The sequence below is a fragment of the Chiloscyllium plagiosum genome, chromosome 4 (assembly GCF_004010195.1).
Source record: "Chiloscyllium plagiosum isolate BGI_BamShark_2017 chromosome 4, ASM401019v2, whole genome shotgun sequence".
In the NCBI taxonomy this organism is placed as follows: Eukaryota; Metazoa; Chordata; class Chondrichthyes; order Orectolobiformes; family Hemiscylliidae; genus Chiloscyllium; species Chiloscyllium plagiosum.
In genome coordinates, this window is record NC_057713.1 from 58,573,659 (window position 1) to 58,601,407 (window position 27,749).

A 27,749-nucleotide genomic window follows, 5' to 3' on the forward strand; every position below is an offset into this window, starting at 1 on the left:
GATACAGTCATCGGTGTAGCGGAGGAAAAGGTGGGGGGTGGGGCCAGTGTAGTTCGGAAGATGGATTGTTCCACATATCCTACGAAGAGGCAGGCATAGCTGGGGCCCATGCGCGTGCCCATGTCTACTCCTTTGGTTTGGAGGAAGTGGGAGGATTGGAAAGAGAAGTTGTTCAGGGTGAGGACCAGTTCAGTCAGTCGAAGGAGGGTGTCAGTGGAAGGGTACTGGTTGGTACGGCGGGAAAGGAAGAAGCGGAGGGCTTTGAGTCCTTCGTGATGGGGGATGGAGGTGTACAGGGACTGGATGTCCATGGTGAAGATAAGGCGTTGGGGACCGGGGAAGCGAAAATCATGGCGCAGGTGGAGGGCATGGGTGGTGTCCCGAACGTAGGTGGGGAGTTCTTGGACTAAGGGGGACAGGACGGTGTCAAGGTATGCGGAGATGAGTTCGGTGGGGCAGGAGCAGGCGGAGACAATGGGTCGGCCGGGGCAGTCAGGTTTGTGGATTTTGGGCAGGAGGTAGAAGCGGGCGGTGCGGGGTTGTGGGACTATGAGGTTGGAGGCAGTGGATGGGAGATCCCCCGAGATGATGAGGTTATGGATGGTCTGGGAGATGATGGTTTGGTGGTGGGGGGTGGGGTCATGGTCAAGGGGACGGTAGGAGGAGGATTGACCATGCTAAATTGTCCACAGTGTCTAAGGATGTGTAGGCTAGATGGGTTAGCATGAGCAATGTGGGGTTAGAGGGATGGGGTGAGTCTGGCTGAGATGGGTTGGTGTGGACTTGATTGGCCAAATAGTCTGCTTCCATGCTATAGGGATTCTCTGTGTAAAAGGAAATCGTTTTTATTATTTTAAAAATATTTATTCACTGTAGCCATAATGTTTGTGTTACATGGTGGAAATGTTATTGAGTTATACCTGTAGATAATGTTGTGCTTTAAAATAAATATTTTGCAAATAAGAGATAAATTAATTTTACAAGTCATAAACTTTCCAAAATCTGTGTCATTTAAGTAAGAAAATGTGTAAACTTGTTTTAAATAGTAACAAAATGAAATCTTCTGAAGTTAAAAAGAGTTAAAATGGACAGTAGGTGATTAAAAAAAAGAACAATTTCTAATTGCAGCTTAGGTACTGTGAAGGACTAACACAGATATACTACATCCACAACATCTTTTTGCAGTTTTTATCCTCTGAATGAAATTTCCATTATACCATTGTGTTTGAATTTTTATGCAGGGCATCCACTTGTAATGATTTTATTTTCAATTTTAAGACTTATCATCGCTCTGCGACTCCTTTAAAACATACCTGCACAGTTATTATTGTCCGAGCATTTTCATTTGAAAGAGCCAGAGATTTGGCCAGTCCTGCTTGGCTGTAAAGGCCTTGTTGTTTGCTGTACTCCACTAGTGCCTTATGCATCCTGGTATGCAGTACAGAGAGCTGATGGGATTGAAAAAAAAGTCAAAGTAGGAGGGGAAATTAATGGCAGTGTTCAAAAAGAATGATGGAGAGAATACAGAAAGTAGTCAATAGCCCATTCTATACTGTATAGGCCTGACAGGAATTTCACAGTCTCTTGATTTTTCAGCCCACTCATGTGCATTCATCAGAATCCAGTCACATCTGGCTGCTAGGACGGGGGGTTAATTTTCTCTAAATGCTTCAGCAATTTTGTTCTAGCTGAGGCAAACCAGTGACTGCAAAGCTGATGAGTAAAACATTTTTGTTTCACTCAGTTCCATAAAGGTAGCTAGAGATTTATTTTACCCTTTTGTTTAAAAGCAACATGCTTTTGATGTTGTTCAAACTGCATAAATTGGCCCCACCTAGTCTTTAGGATGTAAAATTAAAATACTTTGATGGACATGTTAGCTGTTTTTATTCCTGTAAAGCTTATCATGGCCTAGCAGCATGTGCTTTAGAGCATGACAAAACTAAAGAGCATTAAGCAGCCATCAGCTGCTGTAGGAGAACAATAAAAGAAAAGAAATTTCCAGAAAAAACGTAACATGCATCTACTTTACTATGATAGGAAAAAAGGCAACTGTTTTCAGTCACACTGGGAGTAATGCCTTATAATTAAGTTTTACATCCAAAAATTGTTGGGAGTTTTGAGAATATAAGGTAAAATAGGAAATATACACTGCTTACTAGGGACCTAAATGGGTTTATATTGTGGATTAGAAAAAAAAATCTTCAAACAAGTGAACGCTAAAATCAAATCCATTGTCCAAATCTGTGCAAGTTTTAGTATTAGATAAATTAAATAAAAAGATTAAATATTTTGTAAGAATATGTTTACACATTGATGTACATCTATTACCATATTTTTATCAAGACATACAAAATATTCAGCAGTAAAAACTGAGAAACATTAATGTGACATCATATGAATTTATTGATAGAGAAACAATAAACAGAGGTGGCTTATGATGCAATTTAGCAGAAAACATTCATTGACTGTCAGAGAATAAAAAAAGTAAAAGAAATTGCAATTCCTTTGTTCTATATGCAATTTCCACCAGAACTTTTGCCATATTAGAATGATGTTTGAAACAAGCAAGTTAATTTTCCAGTGTGATGGTATCTTTTTGCTGCGTGGCTAAGCAGACTACAGATCTAACAACTGAATATAAAAGATGGCTATTATATCATTGTTTATAAATTACAGATCAAATGATTTACAAAAAAAATGGTGGACTTCTCAACAATGCTGAGGCTTTTTTTATAGTTCTCTAGAATGCTATTGCAATTACAAAAAAATTAGAAGTCACAAATTGATTTTTTGAGCAACATAAATATACATTAAAATGCAAAGAATTTTAAAGTTATATTTAAAGTATGATTATAAAGTACTTGGCTCATGCTGTGTGAATTCAATTTTAAATTCCTCATGAGTCCAAGATAGGTCTTTGATCAGATACGTGTGAAATTTGTTTTTTTAGATCTATTTTCAGCTGACTAACCAGTGTGTTACTTTGCTGCAAGGGGACATGAATGTTCCATTTGGTCTTTGTGGTACCTCTAGCATGTCAAGGTTGAGAGGATCTCATTGTTTTGTGCTAAGGTAGACATGATTGTATCAGAAAGAATAGTATGAACAAACCTTGCAACCTCTCAACTTTCTGTGTGTTGTCAGATTGCTTGGACTCCAGTGCTTGGTTGGGGGAAGCTGTGATGGTATTGGAGAGAAGATAAAACTTCCTCTAATTAAATTGGGAAGATTGAACCCATTGCCTTCAACCCATTGCTATCGACCTACTGATTTCATCACTGTATCAGGCTGGACCAATAACCAGGAACCTCAATATCTTGTTTGATCCTCACAATGCCTATCCTCACTATGAAAACAATGACTCACTTAAAGGCAAGCAAAATAATTTGTCTTTCCTCCTACCGCTTTCATTTGCTGTTGAAACTCTCATGCATGCTTTTGTCATCTCTACACTACAATGTTCTCCTTCCATTCCTCTTGTGGAATACTTTTAGGTGTAAAACATATAGTTTATGGGAAAACATTCTGATAGGGAAGGCATAACAGCCATCTGTCAACTACAATATTAAAATCAGGAAGAACTGACTATCCTTTTTTATACTTTTTACAGACTTTGCCCTGGGCTCTGAAGTTTGCAACCAGGAAATTATGGACACTCTTACCAGTTAATAAATTAGAGTTCTAGCAACATTTGCCCCTTTGAGAATCCAATTTTCTGATACATATATTTATATGTCATTCAAAAATGTAGCTTTTTTAAATGGACCTTCAACTACAATACAATGAACTGTTAATAAGAAGATGTAAATTTAAATACTCTGATTTCTCTGAATAAAGGATTTCTGCCATTTATTACTAAATAACATAACTTTTAAATTTGTTCTTGGAATATTTTTAGAAAAGCCAGCCTAGAAGTACGGGACACTGTTTAAAATAAGGGGTCTCCCATTTTAAGACAGCGATGATGAGAGAATTTTTCTCCTGGAGGATGATTAGTCTGTAGAAATCCCTTACCCAGAGAGTGGTGGAGGAGCATCACTGAATACTTTTAAAGCTGAGTTAGATAGATTGTTGACTGAGAAGGGAGTCCAAGCGAGTCAAAACAGTACAGCTGACATCACCATCAGCTCACCCATAATCTTATGCCAATGATGGAGTTGAATGGCCTACTCCTGGTTCGATTTCATACATTTGTTTGTTCATTTATTGCCCTTTTCAACAGCATCCCATCTGAGCGTGATGCTTGCTTTCTTAAACTGCTATGATCCAAGTGGTGAAATTAAACTGTATGTGGTTCGATTGAGCCTTTGGGAATCTGACCCAGAATGAATGGTGTGTGAATTGAAGATCATAGTGTCCCACACTATGTCTTTTTCCTTCAAGTGGTGGAGTTGTGAATTTGGGAGATACCACTGATGAAACTTTGGAGCACTGATGCTGTTTATCCTAAAACAGTATATATTACAGCCACAGTGTGCAATTAGTTTATATTTAAGGTAGTAGATTAGCTGTCAATCAAGCAAACTGCATTGCCCAAGATGGATCAAGCTTTTTGAAGTTGTTAGAACTGCACTCAACCATGCAAGTGATAAGTATTCCATTGTGATGCTTGCAGTGCTATGTTGGGGCAGGCTAGCTTTGGGAACCAGAAGTGAGCTACTTTGCACGGATTAGCCGGGCTCTAGCCTACTCAAACAGCTACAGCCCTTAATATTGCTGATTGAGTTGAGCTTCTGGTGTCAATAATAGCTCATTTGGTTTAAACAAGAGCCAAGGTTCGTCCTTGTTTAAGACGATTATTGCCTAGACACTGCGAGGAGCTAATACTGTATACTTATCAGCTCATACTTGAAAGCTGTATAGGGCTTGTTGAATGTGGGACTGACTGCTTCATGAACAGAAAAGTTAAACATGGAGCTGAATCATCACAAGCAAACACCCATTTTTCTGGCCTTATTATCCAAGGATGTTCATTGAAGAAGCAGCTGAAGGTGGTTCGGCCTAGGATATCATGCTGAGATACTTCTGCAGCAATATTTTTTGGAAGTAAATGGGACAAATTTAGATCACTAGGCATCCATTTAGAACAAAATTGGGGTTCTATGTGTCGGACAGGAAAAAGCACACCGAACACTTGAAGCTACAATGACTCTTTATATTACTGAAAGAAAACATATTAAGTAAAAAATGCAACCTTTAGGAGTCAAAAAAAAGTTTGAGAGCTAAACCAGAATCATGCAGTTGAAGACCATAAGACCATAAGACATAGGAGTGGAAGTAAGGCCATTCGGCCCATCGAGTCCACTCCGCCATTTAATCATGGCTTTTGGGCATTTCAACTCTACTTACCCGCATTCTCCCCGTAGCCCTTAATTCCTTGTGACATCAAGAATTTATCAATCTCTGCCTTGAAGACATTTAGCGTCCCAGCTCCACTGCACTCCGCGGCAATGAATTCCACAGGCCCACCACTCTCTGGCTGAAGAAATGTCTCTGCATTTCTGTTCTGAATTGACCCCCTCTAATTTTAAGGCTGTGCCCACGGGTCCTAGTCTCCCCGCCTAATGGAAACGATTTCTTCGTGTCCACCCTTTCCAAGCCATGTATTATCTTGTAAGTTTCTATTAGATCTCCCCTTAACCTTCTAAACTCCAATGAGTACAATCCCAGGATCCTCAGCCGTTCCTCGTATGTTAGACCTACCATTCCAGGGATCATCCGTGTGAATCTCCGTTCTAAATGGATGCTCTAGTGCCAGTATGTCCTCCTGAAGTGTGGGGCCCAAAACTGGACACAGTACTCCAAATGGGGCTTAACCAGAGCTTTATAAAGTCTCAGTAGCACATCGCTGCTTTTATATTCCAACCCTCTTGAGATAAATGACAACATTGCATTCGCTTTCTTAATCATGGATTCAACCTGCATGTTTACCTTTAGAGAATCCTCGACCAGCACTCCCAGATCCCTTTGTACTTTGGCTTTATGAATTTTCTCATCGTTTAGAAAGTAGTCCATGCTAGTATTCTTTTTTCCAAAGTGCAAGACCTCGCATTTGCTCACATTGAACTTCATCAGCCATTTCCTGGACCACTCTCCCAAACTGTCTAGATCCTTCTGCACTTCCTCAGTACTACCTGCCTGTCCATCTATCTTCATATCATTGGCAAACTTCGCTAGAATTCCCCCAGTCCCTTCATCCAGATCATTAATATATAACGTGAACAGCTGCGGCCCCAACACTGAACCCTGTGGGACACCGCTTGTCACCGGCTGCCAAAGCTAGCCTCTCATTGTCTGCTTTGCGCCCTCAGTGCTGTCTCTGACCCCACTGAAATTGCTATGAAACCATGAGAGTACCCCAGGTACAGAGAAGCCCACTTAGCCATCAGTCGCTAGCATTACTTCCATCAGCTGGCAGTGCTGTATCAATGGAAAGTTTGGAAAACTGAAGCCATTGTCTTCAGATCCATCATGAAGTCTGTTCCCTAATCGATGACGCTTTTTGGCCTCTGTCTTCGAGTGAGCCAGACTATTTGGTCCTGAGCTAGGCTTCCAACTACATATCATTACTATTACAAAGATTGTTTATTCCCATCTCCATGATATCATCTGTCTTCAGTCTTAGTACATCTGTTACAAAAACCCTTAGCAGTGTTATTTTGTTTATGGACCTGACTATTCCAAACCTCTTCTGGCATGATTTACTAGTTTCCAGACAATTTAATCTCATCTAAAACTCTACTTGCTGATTCAATTAGCATCAACTCTCACATTCACCCATTTGCCACATCCTCATTGACTAAACTGACTTTCAACACTGCAATTTAAAAATGTTTGGCTTTATGTTTAAGACTCTCGATAACCTCACTTTATTCTATCCATGAAACAATTTCCAGTCATGTAATCCTTTGAGACCTGCCTTCTATCAACTTCCTCTTGTCCATGTCCTCCTTCTCTTGCCCCATCTTTGGAGGTCATGCCTTAACTATCTAGCCTATAAACTTTGTAGTTGTCTCCCTACATTCCTCTGCCATTTCTTATCTTTTCTCTCTTTTGAATGTTGTTTAGAATTTGATAGAATCTGAAAACAGAAACAGAGATTGCAATGCATGACTAGCCACTCCTGCAGTAAGGAGCATACAAACTTCATGGTATCTGCTTATTTAAAATGATTGTAGTGCTCTGCTGAATGGATACACACATGAGCACATGTGCAAGGTCATAACAGAATAGAATGAATTCAAGCTAGTCTGCACTATCTAAAGTTAACATGAACTTTGTATTTTTTTGCTGGGACTCATTCCAGAATTCAGTTTGCCTTCCAAAAAACACAGGAATGACAAGACATGGCTGACAGAGAGTTCCAACGCTTTCTAATGCACATCTAATTGCAAAAATTGTACATAGAGGAAAGGTCCATTGACATCAGGAAGCCAAGAAAATCCCACAGACAAATTTTAAGAAAGCAAGGAGAGTAGAAATTCAGGCTGGTCATTGCCAGTGTAAACTGAAAGACCTGAGGAGGAATCTTCTGCTCTCTCTTGAGGCATATTTGGAAATGGGGAGGGAATTTAACTGGGGGAATGAATGTGGGTGGAAACTCTCCTATTTTCTGACTCCATCCTAATCAAGTCCATACTCGGATCAATTAAGGCCCTTTAATGAGCAAATATCCATTCAAGAACCTTATCATGTTGCGAGTAATAATATCTGAGTGATGGGCTTGACCTATCACTGTGAAGGATGCATGACAATCAAACATGGTAACTGGTGTATTCTCCATAGCAACACCTTTTTAATTCGGTGGTCCACTAGCCAACCAATCAGCACCCTCGTCTCAAACTATAAATGCTGATTTCACTTTACATTGGTATTTCTTGTGAATTGTCCTGATGAGTGCAAGAAGGAAATCTTTGATATGTCTTTTTTTTTTAGCATATTCACATTCTGTACTACAAATTAACTAAGCATTTTACTAAATTAGTGACTATTAACTGTTCTAACAAATAGTGTTGGTAATGTGCCAATGGTGTAATATGTAGGAGTTTGAAAAAATCACTGTGATCCCAGAAAATTATATAAAACCATAAAACACAGGACAGAAGTACACCATTCAGCCCACTGAGTCTTTTCCGTATATCAATGAGATCACTGGTGAACTGATAATCCTCAACTCCACTTTCCTGCCTTTTCCCTATAACCTTTGATTCCCTTACTGATAAAATATGTCTGTCTCAGTCTTGAATATATTTAATGACTTAGCCTCAATAGCCCGCTGTGGCAAAGAATTCCACAGATTTCCAACCCTCTGAGAAAATAAATTCCTCCTCATCTCTGTCATAAATGCGTGACCTCTTATTCTGAGATTATGCCATCTGGCCTGAAATTCTCCCACAGGGAAAATAAACTTTCCTCATCTACCCTGTGAAGTCTTCAAGAATCTTGTATGTTTCAACAAAGCTACCTCTCATTTTTCTATATTCCAATGCATACAGATCCAAACTATCTGACCTCTCCTCATTACACTGTCCCTCCATGCCTCGTATCAGCCTTGTGAACATTCTCTGGACAATCTCCATTGCCAGTGTATCTTTCCTTTGATAAGAGACCCAAAGCTGTTCACAATATTCTAGACTAGTGCTTTGTATAGTTTTAGCAAAACCTTCCCACTTTTATAATCCATTCCATTTGAAATAAAGGTCAACATTCCATTTGCTTTTCCTATTATCTGCTGAACTTGGATTTTTTTGTGATTGATGGATTAGGACTCCTAAATCCTATTATTCAGTAGCTTTCTGCAGTCTCTTTCCATTCTTGTTGCCAAACGCATAACCTTACATTTCCCTACATTATGTTGCATCTTCCAAGTTTTTGTCTACTCACTTAACCTGTTTATACCCTTCTGTAGACTCTGTGTATCTTCTTTTAGACCCTTGAATTTTTCATAATTTTGGGATGATATTAATGTCTTCTACTGTGAAGATAGATACAAAGTATTTATTCAACTCTCTGACATCTTATGGTTCGCTATTATTCTTTCCCCAGCCTCATTCTCACTTTGGCTTCTCTTTCTCCTTATATATTTAAAATAGCCCCTGCTTGTCCACTTTGATACTACTTACAACTTTACACCCAAAATTTATTTTCTTCTCTTTATTGCTTTTTGATTGTCTTTTGTTGGCTTTTGAAACTTTCCCAAACTTCCATCTTTGCCATGTTGCATGTTTGTATTTCTTTCAATTTGATGCCATCCTTAACTTCCCTGGTTAATTATGGTTGGCTTCTCCCCTTCCGAGAATCCTTCTTCCTCACTGTGAGCCATGAACTAATTTCTTAAACATTGATGTTGTTCCTCAATCATCTTTGCTGGTAATCTCCTTCCCTGGTCCACTCTAGCAAGCTCTGCAGAATTTAAGCTTAGCACATTTTTTTTCAACCCTTATTCCTGCCCTCTCAAACTGAACACAAAATTCTACCATATCATGGTCACTGTTTCCAGGGGATCTTTTACTCAGATAAGTTATTAAACCTGCCTCATTTTACATCTCCAGACTCTAGATCCACAACATATTGTTCTTGGAAACTGTCCTGAATACACTCAATGAGGTCTTCCTCTCCCAATCTAACTATCATGGAGATTAAAGTCACTCATGATTAATTTACTGCCTTTGTTACATACTCACTATTTCCTCTTTATTCTCTGTCCCATCATATAGCTACTTTTGGGGCATATGGATGACTATTAGTGGCTTATTTCCCTTTTTATTTCTTACCTCAAATCATATGGACTCTACATCTTTCTATTGAGATTATGTTTTGCGATTGTACCGATTCCAATCTGTATCAACAATGCTATTGCACCAACCTTTTCGTTCTGCATGTTCTTTCAAAACGTCGCATATCCCTGAAAATTTAGTTTCCAGCTTAGGTCTCCCAGTAACCATGCCCCTGTAATGGTTATTAGATCATATCCATTAATCCATATTTGCCCAGATAATTCATCAACTCTGTTTGAAATACATTTAATTAAAGATCCATTAATTATGCCTTTTTACCATTATTTCTTCTTTTGACCCCAGTTACTGCTGTTTCTCTGTTTCTAAACTCTGTCTCTTCCTGTCCCACTCTGGATAACTTTATTCAAATAGCTGCCCTATAATCCTGCCATATTCTCTTGTTTTGTAAGCCTACATTCCACTCTCTCCAAATTTCTCCTTCCTCCCAACCCCTCCCCCCACCACACCCCCTACCCCCCACCCTGCAATTAGAAATGTGTGAACTTTTTATGAATTATGAGTAACTTTGATTAGGAGTTGCCGAACTGAAAACTGAGATGCAGACATGGCAGGGCATCGGAGGGGAAGAGAGTTGCTTGGGACACTCACTTCCTGGAGGAACTCTCAGATCACACTGAACTTCAGAGTTGGTCGATGAGTCAAGTAGTTTGAGGATCCAACGTGTAATGATAATGGAACCTATGACCATGATTTTGACCAACATGTTTGAGATAATTACTGTCTGTATGCATGAGAACAACAACAGCAAATTGAACATAGTGCCACATAAATAAGGTCATTTAAATTGTGGGAAGGTAAATAATATGGTGATGATTGGGAAGTACATAGTTAGAGGAATAGATACTTCAATTCACTTCATTGCAGCGGACTGTCTAAATGTTGCGGTGCCTGCCTTTGTGCTAGGGTTAACAACATTTCCTCTAGCTGCAGATGAACTTGGACTCAGTCAGATTCAATTGCTGGAGTCCAAATAGGAACAAATGAGATATGTCAAATTAAGAATAATATTCTGCTGAGAGAGTCCAAGAAGCTAGAGTCCAAATTCAACATAGAATCAGTGGCAAACCAATTGTCAAGCAGATTAGATAACTAAATGCTTGGTTCAAAGTGATTTAGACAGAATGAGTTTTCATTAATGGGCATTGGTACCAATATTGAGAAAAAGGGGAACTGTACTGCTGGAATGTATTATAAATACTAGACTTTACAAAATGGTTTATTAATATGGATGGAGCTTTGTTTACCAGAACAAGAAGCAGAGATCAAGGAGGGATGTAGCATTTTTAGCTGGTGAGCAGCTTAAGTGGGCCTCATTTTCAACTGGCTCTTGTCTATTTACATAGAGTTAGACAAGTAGACTGAGAATACTGCATCTAAGCCTGTTGTTAATAAAACAACAGTTGGGAATGTAAACTGTGGGGACACAATATGTTGTGAAGAGATATAAAAAGTGATCTTTTAAAATCAGAGTGTGTAAAAGGTAGTAGATGCAGTGTATTGTGGAAATGTGAGGTTATTCACTTTTGAAATGTCAGCAAAAATGATCTGAGAGATTTCGGTGTACTCATACAAGAAACACAGAATTACCATGGAGACAAAATAAGCAATTATGTGGAAGACAAATGGCATGTTTGCCTTTATTGCTAGGGGAATAATTAAGAGAAAGTGAGGACTGCAGATGCTGGAGATCAGAGCTTAAAAATGTGTTGCTGGAAAAGCGCAGCAGGTCAGGCAGCATCAAAGGAACAGGAGAATCAACGTTTCGGGCATAAGCCCTTCTTCAGGAATGAGGCGGGTGTGCCAAACAGGCTAAGATAAAAGGTAGGGTGGAGGGACTTGGGGGAGGGGTGTTGGGAATACGATAGGTGGAAGGAGGTTAAGGTGAAGGTGAAAGACCAGAGAGGGGGTGGGGCGGAGAGGTCGGGAAGAAGATTGCAGGTTAAGAAGGCGGTGCTGAGTCCGAGGGTTGGGACTGAGAAAAGGTGGGGGGAGGGGAAATGAGAAAGCTGGAAAAATCTGCATTCATCCCTTGTGGTTGGAGGGTTCCTAGGCGGAAGATGAGGTGCTCTTCCTCCAGGCGTCGTGTTGCCATAGTCTGGTGATGGAGGAGGCCAAGGACCAGCATGTCCTTGGCGGAGTGGGAGGGGGAGTTAAAGTGTTCAGCCATGGGACGGTTGGGTTGGTTCGTGCGGGTGTCCCAGAGGTGTTCTCTGAAATGTTCCGCAAGTAGGCGGCCTGTCTCCCCAATATAGAGGAGGCCACATCGGGTGCAGCAGATGCAGTAAATGATGTGTGTGGAGGTGCAGGTGAATTTCTGACAGATATGGAATTCAATATTCAAAATAGCAAGATATGTGAAAGAAAAGACCATTGACAGAATCTGTGTCTTAGAACAAAGGCTAATGCAAATACAGAGAGTCCTGCACTGAACCAAACACACAGAATACAACGAATATCTTCGAGCTACAATAAAGTCACCTGCTATCCCACCAAAGGCACATACAATAAGTGATTGATGAACCACAACAAACTCTATATGACAAAATAAGGAGTGGGGAGTAAACACTGTCTCACACTGTTTAAAAATTCTTTTAAGGGATATGACCATTGTGGGACGGAGTGACATTTATTTCTCATCTCCAGTTACCCGTGGTGGTCTACTGCCTTCTTGAATCAGTTCAGTCCATATACTTCAGGCAGGCCCACCATGCCACTAAGGAGGAATTTCCAGGATGTTAACCTAGCGATACTGACAGAACAGCAATATGTTTCCAAGTCAGGGTGCTGGGTACTTTGGAGGGGAACCTTATGATACTGGTGTTCCCATGTAGTTGCTGACTTTATCCTTCTTGGTGGAAGCAGTCATGGGTTTGTTAAGGGGCTGTCTAAGAGGCTTTGGCAATTTCTTGCAGTGTATCTTGTAAATGGTGCTCTGAGCAAATGTGGCAGAGGTAATGGATGTTGTGGATAAGGTGCAGGCTGCTTTGTCTTGGATGGTATTCCAACACGCTCTTGTTTTGTGTATTGTGAATGACTGACAGGCTTTGGAGAATCAGTAGGTGAGTTATTTGCTGCAGGATTCCAGGCCCCTTATCTGCTCTTTGAGCTACAGAATTAATATGGCTAGTCCAGATCAGATCTGATCGTTAGTATCGCCTGGATGTTAATAGCAGGTGAAAGAAATGTAATTGAATGCTCAGGGGTGATGGTTAGATTCTCTCTTGTTGAATATTACTGGCCACCTATGTGCCCAAGCCTGGATCTTGTCCAGAACTTGCTGCATTTGTACATGGTCTGCTTCAGTATCTGAGGAAGTGTATATGGTGTTGAATACTGTGCAATCATCAGTGAATATCCCCATTTCTGAACTTATGATGGAGGGAATGTCATTGATAAAACAGTTAAAGATGTTTGGGCTTAGGACACTATTCTGAGGAACTCCTGCAAAGGTGTCCTGGAACTGAGATGACAGACCTCCAACATGCACACCTTCCTTGGTCCAAGTATGACTGTAATCAGTGCAGAGTTTCCCCTGATTCCCATTGACTCTAGTTTTGCTAGGGGTCCTTGATGCCACTGTTGGTTAAATGAAGCCTTGATATCAATAACAGTCACAGTCACTGCACCTCTGGACTTCAATCCTTTTGTCCATGTTTGAATCAAGGCTGTAATAAGGTCAGGAGCTAATGATGATTGAGATTGATTGATGGGTGGTAATTGGCTGGGTTGACTTTCTCCTGCTTTTTGTGTACAGAACATACCTTGACAAGTTTTCATGTAGTCAGGTAGATGCTGGTGTTGTACTTCACTGGAGAAGCTTAGCTAGGAGTGTAGTTTGTTACTGACCTAACATCTTCAGTACTATTACTGGAATGTTGTCAGGGCCCAATATCCAATGCCTTCAGCCATTGTTTGAGATCACCTGGAGTGAATCAAAATAGCTGAAGACTGGGACCTGTGTTGGAGACGTTTGGAGGAGGCTGAGCTGGATCTTCCACTTGGTATTTCTGGCTGAAGACTGTTGCAATCACATGGAAAACATCAACAGCATTACACCATCCAAATTGTTTCAAAAAAATCAAATTATGTGTTCTCAGAAAACTGTTGACTATATGTTGTTGACTAAAGTGACACAGGGGTAAGTGCCAGTAAACTAACCTTCTGGATTCTAAGACCAAAGTTCCCCACATGACAACACCCAGGTGCCAATTTCAGCATATAACAGTTAACCAATTCCAAGTGCAGTATCAATAGCGCTGGAGTGTGAGCACAATCAATCTGTTTGAACTTCACAGATGTTCTATATTGTAGACATTACCGGATGAGCAATTATACCAGCATGAAGTATATTACACTAGTCTCAATCCATTGAATCAGTGCAACACCAGAGAACAACAGGATGTGCAGCAGACTACTCAAAAAAACAATCACAGAACAGAAAATGAAAGCAAATTGAGCACTTCACTTACTTCTGAATTAGTGAAGCTAAAATCTCAGCTCTCTGCTGTGGAAATAAATTGAAAGTCCAAGAGGAAATGTTCAATTAGATCATCTAACTTAAGAATACTATTTCTGAGAGGATAAGGATCTTTCTGCTCAGCTCGCAAAGCAGAATGAAGAGCTGAAAGTGAAAATAAAAGAAGCAACATGAACTACAGACTCTGTATCATAAATCCAATGAAAAGACTGCTAGTTTACAGGAAGATCTGGAGCAATGCAGATGTGAATCAAATCAGGCTTGGCAGGTGCAGCTACAGAAACATCAGATGAGCTCAAAGTAATGATGATCAGAATGAAAAATAATGTGAATACAGCACGCATAACAAGAGGCTGCAAATCACTCATAAAACTGTCCTTTCAAAAATAAATCATAGCAATGATGCTCCAGTGAAAGAATTCAAGCAGACATTCTTTCAGTTTCCAGCTACCATCTATGCCGATCAATAATTTCTACATACTGAACATTCAAATGATCTATTTTGGACTTAAGGATCTGTTTTTCTCTGGATAGTTTATATTACATTGATGTTTTTGTGCATGATTGGCAAGGTCATGTCTTATTAACTTAACTGAGTTACTGAGTGATGAAGGCGTGCCCTGGATGTTGTTTACATGGATTTTTATAAGACATTTCATAAGGTTCCACATGGCAGACTGTTAAGAAAAAAAACAAAGCCCATGTGATACGGGGGAAATGTGACAACTGGATTCAAAATTGATTCAAAGAAAAAGCAAAGCATAATGGTCAACATATGTTTTGCAAATGGAAAGTTGCTTCCAGTGGTGTTCCAGATGGCTCAATGTTGGGCGCTTTGTATTTGGTATAATGATTTAGGCATAGATGTGGGAGCTGTGATTGGAAAATTTGCAGATGGCACAAACATTGGCTGGGTAGTTGATATCAACTGGAGGAAGTATCAACAGTTTGGTTGCTTAGGTGAGAAACGTAACAAATGGAATTCAACCTCGGGAAGTGTCTAGTTATGCAGTTAGGATGACAAACAAAGCAAGGGAATATACATAAATGGAGGTTATTGTGAGTAGCAGAGTAAGAGAGAGACTTTGGAGTGCAGGTCCACAGCTTCATGAAGGTGGCAGGACAAATAGCTAGGATAGTAAAGGAAGCATATCCACGTTCAAATGCAACAAGATCTGGACAATATCCAGGCTTTGGCTGATAAGTGGCAAATAACATTCATGCTACACAAATGCCAGGCTATGATCATCACCAACAGTAGACAATCTAATCACTGCCTCTTGAACATTCAATGGTGTTACAATCACTGAATTCCCCACTATCAATATCCTGTGATTATGATTTACCAGAAACTCAACTGGACTCACCACATAAACACAGTAGCTACAAAAGCAGGTCAGAGGCTAAGAATACGGTGGCTAGCAATCGACCTCCTAACCCACCTGTCCATCATCTACAATGTAGAAGTCAGGGATAGAATACTCCCCACTTGCCTGCATGGGTGCAGCACCAACAACTCCAGAAGCTTGACACCATCCAGGCCAAAGCAGCCCACTTACTTGGCACCACATCCACAAGCATCTATTCCCTCCATGAACAACATTCAATAGCAGCAGTGTGTACTATCAACAAGATACATTGCAGAAATTTATTCAAAACCCTCAGACAGCACCTTCCAAACCCATGACCACTTCCATCTAGAAGGACAAAGGCAGCAGTTATATGGGAACATCACCCACTTGTAAGTTCCCTCCAAGCCACTCACCATCCTTCCTTGGAAATATATTGCCGTTTTTCACTCTTCTTGGGTCCAAATCCTGGAATTCCCTCACTAATGGCACTCTGAGTCAACCCACAGCGGATGGACTGAAGCGGTTCAAAAAGGCAGCTCAACATTACCTTCCCAAGGGCAACTAGAGTCGGGCATTAAAAGTTGGCCATCCGGCGATGTCCACATCTCACAAATGAACAAAGAATAGTGGATTGTGTTTCTACTGAATATAAAGCAGGTATGCATTGCTGACACTATATAAGACACTGGTGTACTATATTAAACTATAGAATTCACAGCTTGAATTTTGTGTATAGTTCTAATCGCCACATTAAAGACGTAATTTTTCTAGTCAGAGTACTGAGTTTTACAAAACTGTTAACAGGACATCTTTGAGGAGAAAGTGAGGTCTGCAGATGCTGGAGATCAGAGCTGAAAATGTGTTGCTGGAAAAGCGCAGCAGGTCAGGCAGCATCTAGGGAACAGGAGAATCAACGTTTCGGGCATAAGCCCTTCTTCAGGAATGAGGAAAGTTTGTCCAGCAGGCTAAGATAAAAGGTAGGGAGGAGGGACTTAGGGGAGGGGCGTCGGAAATGTGATAGGTGGAAAGAGGTCAAGGTGAGGGTGACAGGTCAGACTGGGGTGGGGGCGGAGAGGTCGGGAAGAAGATTGCAGGTTAGGAAGGCGGTGCTGAATTCGATGGATTAGACTGAGACAAGGTGGGGGGAGGGGAAATGAGGAAACTGGTGAAATCCGAGTTCATCCCTTGTGGTTGGAGGGTTCCTAGGCGGAAGATGAGGCGCTCTTCCTCCAACCGTCGTTTTGTTGTGGTCTGGCGATGGAGGAGTCCAAAGACCTGCATATCCTTGGTGGAGTGGGAGGGGGAATTGAAATGTTGAGCCACAGGGTGGCTGGGTTGGTTGGTCCGGGTGTCCCAGAGGAGGAAATCAGCCAGCTAATTTATTCAGCAAGTTGAGACATGACTGCCTGAATGGCATCTTTTTATGGCTTTTCTATGATTCTAAGTCTATCCATCGTTATGTTGGGGGTTAGGGTTGGGGTTTGCTTGTTGGCTAGACAGATTGCATGTGGATCAGATTGTCATCAAAAGCACAGGATTTGATCCCCATCTAGTTAAGAGAGACTTAAGGTCTGCTTGCTCATCTTACCAGAATAAAAATCATAGCACTCTTTCGTGGTTCAGGAAATAATCACGAAGGATCTGGCAGAGGAGTCAAGAAGAAGGAGGAAAAGAAGATCTCCCTTTTAAATCATGTCAGCTGGAAAGGAGTACTCTCTTTCTTTCTCTTTCTGCTGAAGACAGATTATGCTGCTTTTCACTTGGTTTTACAACAAACTGCTAACCCACAAACATAAAAAAAAGCTTCTTTTAAGGAGGATTTAATTTAAATGCACTCAGATATTGATGTACACAGGCTTTTAAAATCATTCGGCTTCAGTATAATATTGTAACTGACTAATGTTTGCCACTGGAAGGCATCAGTGGTCATGCTGTATGTTGGTCCTCAGCAGGAAGTGAGAGCCTAATCCTCATCAGCCATCACAGGTGTTTATATTTTGAAGTTAATGTGGTCTGAATGTAATTACGTGAATGAACTTGTATAAAAGAGATGGATGCTTGGATTGTATGTAATTTCATAATAGTTCGTATTAATAGAACTCTAGCCTGTATTGTCCTATTCCCTCATTATGATAGTATACTCTCAGGTAGTAGCTGACACTTTTAAGACTCAGTGTTAAAATATTTCCACAGGGCCCTGTTTTCTGCTTGAATCCTAATCACTTACTTCAGTAATTGATACAGATTTTCATTGCTTTCTTTTGCTGGAATCCGTTTTTCTTGTCACATAGAAATTAAGTTTATGTGCAGTAACAGGCTAATAAGTCAGTAGCTTCAGTTGCTTGTTAAAGTCAAGCATGTGTCTTTGTTTCATGTTACTAATGATGTGGAACCATGGAGGCCCAAGTATATTTCGCTTGGACGATGTGGGAGCGAGTACTGAAAGCTCATTACTTGGCTCCCCATTGGAATCCTGCAGGAGTCTGCTCATTGAAAAGACTGTGGGGGCTTTGACAGAATTATTATACTGAATATTTTTAGACTCATTAACTATATTACCAAAGCAAAACATGCAGATTTGTTGAAGCTGAGACAACTTTGCTTTAGTTATTGCAGTAAAGATAATGCTGTATCCAAAAGACACAGACATTGTACTTAAATGTTTTTATTTATGACCAAAATCTCTCAGCAACATGCTTTTTGATGAACATTTCTATCCATTTCTTTAATTGATTCGTTGACATATTTTTATATTATAATCTGTACATTGTCATGTGTCTTGAAATGTGATTAAGATGTTGTAAGTGACCGTTTTTGTAAACTAAATTTAACGTTTTCTGCTACTACAGAATATTTAAACTAGCAAATTATGAAGATGTTTAGTGGGACACTTACTTACTGCCTAAACACGATCATGAATGTTCTCATGGATGATGTGCTAAAAGCGTATGCTATACACAACTAACAATTGTGTTATTTGAGTTATTGTAAATATTATTAGAGAAACTGGTCTAACAGCTTTAATCTATATATGTACTTTGGTTGTAATTGATATTATTAATGTCTTACCCCAACAATACAATCTAAATAGCCCTCAAATTGCACAAAAACATGATTTTTGAGATGAAGGAAACAGCATTTATTTAGTCAACCTAACTTACATTGACAAAGTGTGTTTAATTAACATAGTATTTTAATGAGGTCTCCATCCTAGCACAGCAAGTATATTACCATTTTCATAAAAAGAAGTCCTCAGGTTTTATGTGCTGGGGAAAGTATTTTTAGTTAACTTACGCATACAAATACTGCAGTTTTGCCTAGCTGGCAGACATTTATTCATGCTGAATTTTTTTCCAACCCGGATCATAGATATTAATTTAATAATGTCTGGTAAATAATTATCACAGTATACGTTTATACAATTTCTCAATTTGGATTAGCCTATTATTTTAGTAGTCCCTCATGTTATGCCTACCATCAGGAAAATGTTTTCTGACCATTAATTACATTATTATATAAATGCTTAAAAGTCTCATAGGTTCCTTTTCTTACCACTTTAAAGAAAATATTAAACCAAGCAAAAATGGAATTTCTACACCATTGTAATTTTAATTGGGGATGCTGTGGTGTAGTAGTATTATAACTGAATTTTCAAATTAGAAACTCACGCCAATGTTCGGAGGACATGGGTTTGAATTCCACCTGTGATAGTGAAATCTGAATTCAATAAAAATCTGAATAAAAAGCTATTCTAATGGTAACCATGTAAGAGGTATCGGCTGTTGTAAAAACCCATCTGATTCACTAGTTCTTTGGGGAAGGAAACCTGTTGTCCTTCCTGGTCTAGTCTACAATTCCAGACTTACAGCAATATGACTGACTCTTCACTGCTAGGGATGGGTATTAAATGTTAGCCTTGCCAGTGATGCCAACATCCAATGAGGAAATAACAAAACAAAAACATAAACACCACATATCATCACTACTCAAAACCTATGCTAAAAAAATCTGATTCACTCATTTTCTTTAGAGAAACTTAGGAAAGAAACTGTACTTTGTGTTTCCAATAACTCCTCTTAATTTTGAATATTTGAACATGCATTCAGTAGCATATTAGACTCCACATCTAATGCTTTCAAGGGAAGCATCAACCATTTTCAGGTTAGTTGCTAATTGATTTCCCTGGGCTGCTGCTGAGATGGTAGGTTTTTTTTGGTGTTTTGTTTTGTTATTTACAGTTGACGTTCAAGGAAATGGTATGGATTGTGTGATAAACATCTATAATGTTATCATTTTTGGAATTTAGATAGCTACAAAAAACAAGCAGATAGATTTTGGTTAGTCTTATGGCACTTGTAAAAGTACCTTTTGTTTGAAAGGTTCAGAAAATCATTTGGATAGTGACCTAAATACGTAAATTCAAAGAAGACATGTATCTTCTGTTAGCCATCAGATTCCACCAGCCCCACACCTACCTCCCGCCTCCCCAAGTGTTAATGGATAATATATTTATTCTGTTGGGCTTATGACAGGGTAAACAGATCACGTCTCATTTTGAGTTTAGAACAGAAGGTTCAGGATCTCAGTTCAAAAGTACCAGATCAGAAGGGAAAAAAAGTTTCTCTTAGCAGGAAAATTGAATTTCAGTTCACAAGATGTGGCTCCTACTCTGTAGAGTTTTCAAGCTAGGAGAGATTGTGTATAAACCTTTAAGTTATTTTAAACAGTTTAGGCCATGAAAATTGTGATAGCTTCATGCTAACAGACTTAGAAAAGAATGGTAAAGTTTTGGCCTCAGTCCAAGGAAAGTAAACTGTGAGGAGTCAATTAAGTAAAAACAGAGTATTGACCTAAGAGTGAAATTTCTCTGGAAATGAGTTTTTGTAGCAGGTAGTTTTGGGAAACATGTTGAAACTTTGATGTTTGTGTTAAAAACTTTCTAAATATTTTCTGTAAGGGTAGAACTTAAAAAACAAACAGGAGTCAATCACATTGCCAGACCCCCCAAACAGTTTGAAAGAAACCAAACAGCAGATATGTATGCAAAATTGAGAGAAGTGTAAATACAATAATAGGCTAATAATAGAAGGAAACGTTAACTTCCCCAATTTTATCTGGGACAGACATAGAGTGAAAGGCTGAGTAGAATGGAATTCTAAAACGTGTTTAGGAAAGCCTTTTAAGCCAGCAAGTAGAAAGTCCTACGTAAAGCAATGGTTAGACTCTCCCATTTTGGAGACGGTCATTGTCTATCACTTGTGTTACACAAATATTACGTGCCAATTGTCAGATCAAACCTGGATATTATCCAAATCATCCTGCACTTTGACATGGACTGCTTCCGTATCTGAGGAGTCCCAAAAGGTGTTGAACAATGTGCAATCATCAATAAACATTTCTGACTTTATGATGTGGGAACAGGGGAATCTTGTGGCACAGTGGTGTCCTTATGAGTCGTGTGTTATAATAAGCTGATTCTTTAAAATAATTTGTGACTGTGGGAAGCACTGAAGCAGCTGAACATGGTTAGACCTAGGACACTGATTCCAAATAGAGGAGAGTTTTCCTTCGTTTCCAATCGACTCTAGTTTTGCTCGGATTTCCTGATGCCGCTCTTGGTCATATGTGGTCTTGATGTCAAGGGCAGTCGTCCTCATCTTATCTGTGGATGTCAGCTCTTTTGTCCATGTTTGAACCAAGGCTGTAATTAGGTAGCAACATGCAGCTCATGGGACTTTACTTCAGAATTGATGGGTTGGGGTCTGAATTTGCAGGCTGTTGTGAATTATCCAGGAGTTTGATGAGCCTGTAGTTTTCCATTACATTCTCCACAACTCAGCAAATTCCTGATGAAGGGCTTTTGCCCGAAACATCGATTTCACTGCACCTTGGATGCTGCCTGAACTTCTGTGCTCTTCCAGCAACACTAATCCAGAATCTGGTTTCCAGCATCTGCAGTCATTGTTTTTACCCACCAAATCAGAGTTAACATGCCAACCAATTGGTACCTTTTTTCTATTAATATAAATTGTACTGATGTTTGAAATTCAGTATTTTTGCTCCTGATATGCAAACTGAGAAACTTCAGTAACATGTCTCTCTTTTCAGAACACAGGTAAGTGAGTGTGTGAGCATTTGATAGATGTAGTATCAGGTTGAGTGACGTATAAAGTTCGGCTAGGTGTGACAGTCCTGAAACAAGCAATTGGACCTTATGAAAGCTGTAAACTGACAAATGGTGCAGGAGCAAAATGTTCCCAACCCCTCGACTGTCTTTCTGACTGTTCTGGAACCTATGTTCTCCCTCTCCACCAACCATTGAAGATACCTTGGAATGCGAGATGGCTACAGTGGATGCCACCGTTTCAATGCCTTTGCCACCTGAAGAGGAGAGTTAATTTTATCCAATATGGGAAAATGTGAGGTTGGTCATTTTGGCAAGGAGAACAGTAAAGCAAGAATTAATTAAATGGAGAGAGATTGTAGAAAGATCTGATACAGAGGAACCTGAGTATTCTTGTATAAGTTTCAAAAGTCAACATGTAGGCATTGCATGTAATTAGGAAGGCACACTGAACGTTATTCTTTATTACAAGAAACATAACACTACAACTCCCTCAATGGGATGCTGGTGAGTTTAAACATAGAGTAGTTTTAGTTATCTTTATTATGGAGAGCTATACTTGCATTGGAAGCAGCTAAGAAGGCTCACTCAGTTGCTCACGTAATAAATCTTTCTGGGTTTCATACTCACGTCTCATTGTTGGTCTCCAGTTCTTGCTTCCAGACGATGCTTTTGCTACCAAAGCTAAAAATCACACAACACCAGGTTATAACCTAACAGGTTTATTTGGAAATTCAAGTATTCAGAGAGCTGCTCCTTCATCAGGTCGCTAGTCAGGTAGCTTGACTAGCTCCAAAAGCTTGTACTTCCAAATAAACATGTTGCATTATAACCTTGTGTTGTGTGATTTTTAACTTTGCGAAAGTGAGGCCTGCAGATGCGGAGATCAGAGTTAAGATTTAGAGTGGTGCTGGAAAAGCACAGCAGGTCAGGCAGCATCCAAGGAGCAGGAAAATCTATGTTTCAGGCAGGAGCCCTTCATCTGTTTTAACTTTGTCTACCCCAGTCCAACACCGGCACCTCCATATCATTTTTCTTTCAAAAATAACTCGACGGACACCGATATACCGTCATCAAGTCACCTTTTGTTTACAATGTGGAGAGTCTTTGACACTAATCCAGCTCCCTCAGAGCCAGCTCTCAGATTGAACAGAACCTCTGACACTCCTGTTTAATACTGTTAGCCAGAACCTGATTTGACCAGCTTAACAACCCCAATCTATGACGTCCACCTGGCTGACCTTATTACAATCACTGCATCCCTTCTCCTCTAAGATCCGAGGATATCCTTCTGGGTCATTCAGGCAACAGGTCTTGTTCCTCCAACTGCATCTCTGATACAGGAGGTGTGAAATGCACAGTAACCTGCCCCTTGCACCTGCAGCGTCTTGGATGAAATTAACTCTCCTCTTCAGGTGGCAAAGGCATTGAAACGGTGGCATCCACTGTAGCCATCTCACATTCCAAGGTATCTTCAATGGTTGGTGGAGAAGGAGAACATAGGTTCCAGAACAGTCGGAAAGACAGTCGAGGGGTTGGGAACATTTTGCTCCTGCACCATTTGTCAGTTTACAGCTTTCATAAGGTCCAATTGCTTGTTTCAGGACTGTCACACCTAGCCGAACTTTATACGTCACTCAACCTGATTTCGTGTTGCCCATGCCTTTTACTCATCCAGGGCCATTCCCACGGTTCCTTCACCAAACTTCGTCCCCTGAAGTAAACTGGCTCTCTCGCTTAGTGAAGTCTTGTAACTGCATTGGAGTTCCTAACATCATTTCACCGTTATCCCCTGCAGGTCCAGGAAGATCAGATTTAGCCTGGTGTAGAGTCTTCTCCCTATTAGCAACTATGCTGAAGCTAGCCCTGTAGTTGCATGACGGGTGGTCCTATTCTCAAATAAGAACTGGGACAGTTTGGTATCGAGTGAAACTGTAGGCTTTTCTTTAAACCTGCCATCAAAACTTGGTCTGCTATTTCTGCCAACCCATTGGATAATGGATGATATGAGCTGTCATTATATGTTGAACACCATTTGACTTTAGGAATTACTTAAATTCCCTGCTGGTGGATAATGACCCGTTATCTGTGACCATCACTTCTGGGAGTCTGTGTATTATAAAAGATTCATACTGTTTTTCTCTCATCATCCACATGTTTGACAAATGAACTCCATGCACGTCCAGCCGCTTTAAGTGGGCACCCACAATGACTCAGAACATTCAGCCTATGAAAGGACCTGCATAATCAATACGTAACCAGGTCCAAGGTTGACCCGGTCATTCCCACAAGTGTGGGGAAACTGCTGGCTGCAATTTTTAGCCTTATTGGCATTCTGGTCACTGTCTTACCAGCGCGGCTATGTCTGCATCCAATCCGAGCTTGTACCCTTAATCTGTAAAGGTATAGGTTCTCAGTGTAGCTGAGGTCTTGCACAAACTTAAGATTGGAGTCCAGAGGGAATTATTCAAAAGCCTGGTGCTGGGATCAGTGATCCTCCTTCCTGACTGCAACAAATACAGGAAGTTCCAAACATTCACACTCTGACTCAAGCTGCATTTAGTCAGGAGCTGGTATCTTTGTTCCTGCTTACCTACCTCTGACTTAAGGGTTTGATAAGACCACTCAGTCATAGGTGTACTTTCTTGTTAGGCTTTAAAGTGAGCAGTAGCAACACAGAGAATGACAGACTGCTGGAAGGGATTGAAGGAGAAAGGGGAGAAGAGTGCCCAGAGATCAATTATTCCAGCTCAACCTCAGGGAAAAACAGTGCATTATATTTCATCACATTTCATTAAGGGAGAGATTGAAGTCTGCCAACTGTTGCAAGTAGGCCTTTTTTATATTATTCATTGAGATGCGAGTATCATTTTCAAAGCCATTATTTATTAGCCTTAAAAAAAAGTGGTGAACCAAGCTCTTGAGCTACCGCACTTTCAGTGGTAGAGGTGAATACCCCATAGAACTGTTCAAACTGGTGAAGGAACACCTGTAAAGGGGCCAATCTCTTTAAGCATCACAGAGTAGAGCACATGGAGGCCAAGCGTAAGCACTGGTAAGAGCGCACAGAATCTAGAGTGTTCCACCAACCCCATCCCACCCCCCTCAGAAAACACTACTTGCCCCACCAGTGGCAGAGGCTGTGGCTCCAGGATCGGACGATTCAGCCACCCCAGAACCTCCACCACTCCACCCTGCTAGAGCGGAAGCAAGTCATCTCTAATTCAGAGGGACTGCTGAAGAAAAAGAGTGGTGTTCAGGAGAAAGTTTCAAAATTTGGATTCAGTAGTAGTAAAGGGACAGTGATATATTTCCAATTCAGGAGATTGTGTGAATTGGAGGGCAACATGGGAGTGTTTCAATCTGCCTGTTACTCTTGTTGGTCTACGTGATAAGAGATTGTAGGATTTGAACACATTGTCAAAGGACTTGCATCTTCAGAGAAAGACATGTAACTCATATATATCTTGTATAAGCAAAAACAGAAATTGCTGGAGAAACTCAGCAGGTCTGGCAACACCTATGGAGAGAAAACAAATTTAATTTTTCAAGTCCAGTGACCCTTCATCAAAAAAACCCCAAACCACTTTTATCAAATACGCCATACAATATATTGTACAAAACAACTTACCAACATTACAATTGTGCCTCTGCCAAGTCTAGTGCTCCTACGCAATGCTACACTGGGGGCTGCAGCATACCTGGCAGGAATTTATGGCACAGATAGGCTGAGTTTTTGACTCCACCACCATGTCATGAGTGTCATCTGTCTGGGCTATCTCATTTGCAGACAATTGTAAGGGCACAGGTAGGGTTGCAGTAGTGCGAGAACAATTGCTGTGACCTGAGAGAGGATAGTAGGCCAGGGTGCACAAAGCCTGTGCCACTCACTTGGGGTAGCGCCTCAGCAATCTAACAGTTTATTGAAGGGCAGTTAACTGAATTATTATGGCATACCACAAACCCCTTGAAACAGTGAAATTCAAAGCCATCATGGCAGCAGGCTGAAGGTGTATGAATTTTCATTTATGTGTTTTTTCTCCCCCTCTTCTTTGTTCTCAGCAACGTCCTGAATTCCCGGCTTCAGCACAGACTCGGGCTCATGTTCTCAACACGGATTTGGTGTCCCAACCTCAGTACTGACTCAGATTCTTGGCCTCACAGCAGACCTGGCAAGTTATTTTCTCAGCCCAGCATAGCATCCTCTGGGCCCATGTGGCGATCTTTCAGCCCAGTGCGGTGTCCTTTTGGCCCAGCTTAGTGGTGTCTTGGCTGGTATGGTAGTCCCCCGGCTGGCTGTGGTGATTTCCCAGCTTGGCATGACAGTCTTTTGGTGGCACCTGGCAGTCTCTCGGCCCAGCGCCATGGTCTTACTGTGGCCCGTGGTGGTCTTTCGGTAGGCGTGGCCTCAGTGTGGACTTCTGGCCTTGAAATGATTCCAAAGTGGTCTCCCAGCCTCATGAGCCTTGAGGTGAAGCCTCAAGACTAGGAGAAGCTAGACTGGAGGCTAGGAAGAATTGTTGTTCCGAACTATTTATTTCTCTACTTTCTAATTTATTCCTATATTACTGGACTTCTTATTTCTTTATTTTCCTAATTTTTTTTCCTTAAGAACTTGTAATGAAGAATCTGTATCTACGTACATTGTACCTGAGATGGTGCCGTAAGTGGCAACTTATAAACTTTTCACTGTACTCATTTAAGTACATGCGGCAATAAAACTAATTCAATTCAATTTAAATAAGGCTGTGAGGCTTGCACCTGTACTGAGATTCAAAGGGGTGGAAAAGCTATGAATGTAACTCATGGTTGGTAGAGATGAGCAGATGAGCAAAGCAGCAAATGTGCACTGAGCAGTTAACAAAACATTTGAGAATGAAATCCTGATGCTGACCTCACACATGAGGATACTGAACTTCTTTTGGCACTGCAAAAAGATCCTCTGAGGTCCACTGATGGCATTAACGGCAATAGATGTCTGCCTTAGCTACGTTTATAATGTCTGTCTTAAGTTTTCTGTGGACACACTACCTCTCTTGTCCTGTCCACCTCTTGCACCAATGCTTTCTCTGCTACCTTGGACAACCTTGATGCCCACTGTGTATATGTTTCATTTTTGTTCACCATTCTTCTGAGTTGGAACAATCCTACCCAGCCACATCCAAAACCTACTGTAGTCAGAGTCCATCCGACCTTTGAAAAGTGCAGATGGGCTTTATTTAGGTCATTTTTAAGTACTAAACTTTCATGATATTGTAGGGGTACAGGTCACATGACAACAGCATTACTGATATCTGTACACTACAATCATAATTATGAGAAAGTGGCATAAAGTTTGCATTCTGTCTGCGTAAAAAGCAACATGTGCAAGTTAGTCATACATTGTGATCTCCACTCTTACTTGTCGATTTTATCAAATTTCCTGGGTTTTATTTCTCAGCTCATCAGTTCGCACTCCCTCCCCTCAAACAATATGGTTAAAATGAGGAACACGCCTTAGTTTAAATTTCAGTCACAATAGTAATGCGAATTTGGCTTTCCTACATTGCAATAGATAAGACATTTCAAACATATTTCTCCATTTTGGGATGCCTTGAGGTCATGAAAAGCACTTTATGAATGGAAGTATTTGTTTGGATCTCAAATAAGATCATTATGAACTAACAACTAAGAAGAAAAAAGGTGAGGATGATAAAAGGGAACAATGATGATACTTTACAACAACTAGAAAGATATTGTCAGTATGGGAAGGAAAGAGAAAAAGCAGGTGGTGTAATATAGTACTTTTTGGAGGGAGATAAATTTTTTTTGAGGCTATTATCCTCTATTTACAACATGTAAATTGACTTCCATAACAGATCTATAAAGCAACAGGATCAGTGGTAGACAGGTTGGCTACTATTCTGAACATGATGTGCAGGTGCTGGTGTTGGACTGGGGCGAACAAAGTCAGAAGTCACATAACATCAGATTATTGTCCAACAAGTTTATTTGAA

At 40.4% G+C, this 27,749-nt stretch overlaps 1 protein-coding gene across 4 annotated transcripts in view; it reads right to left on the reverse strand.

Annotated features, from left to right (window-relative positions):
• The window catches only part of LOC122549069 (coiled-coil domain-containing protein 178), a 388,456-nt gene that overhangs the window by 57,774 nt on the left and 302,933 nt on the right, over positions 1-27,749 (reverse strand). For 2 of the 4 annotated variants that reach the window (XM_043688275.1, XM_043688278.1), the window contains one exon: positions 1,314-1,448. The exons of 1 other annotated variant lie outside the window; for it this stretch is intronic. In XM_043688275.1, coding sequence (XP_043544210.1) covers positions 1,314-1,448 — 135 coding nt within the window. Of the gene's footprint in view, positions 1-664; positions 825-1,313; positions 1,449-27,749 lie in introns of those variants that run through there. One more of the 4 variants, XM_043688276.1, reaches the window with a different exon arrangement.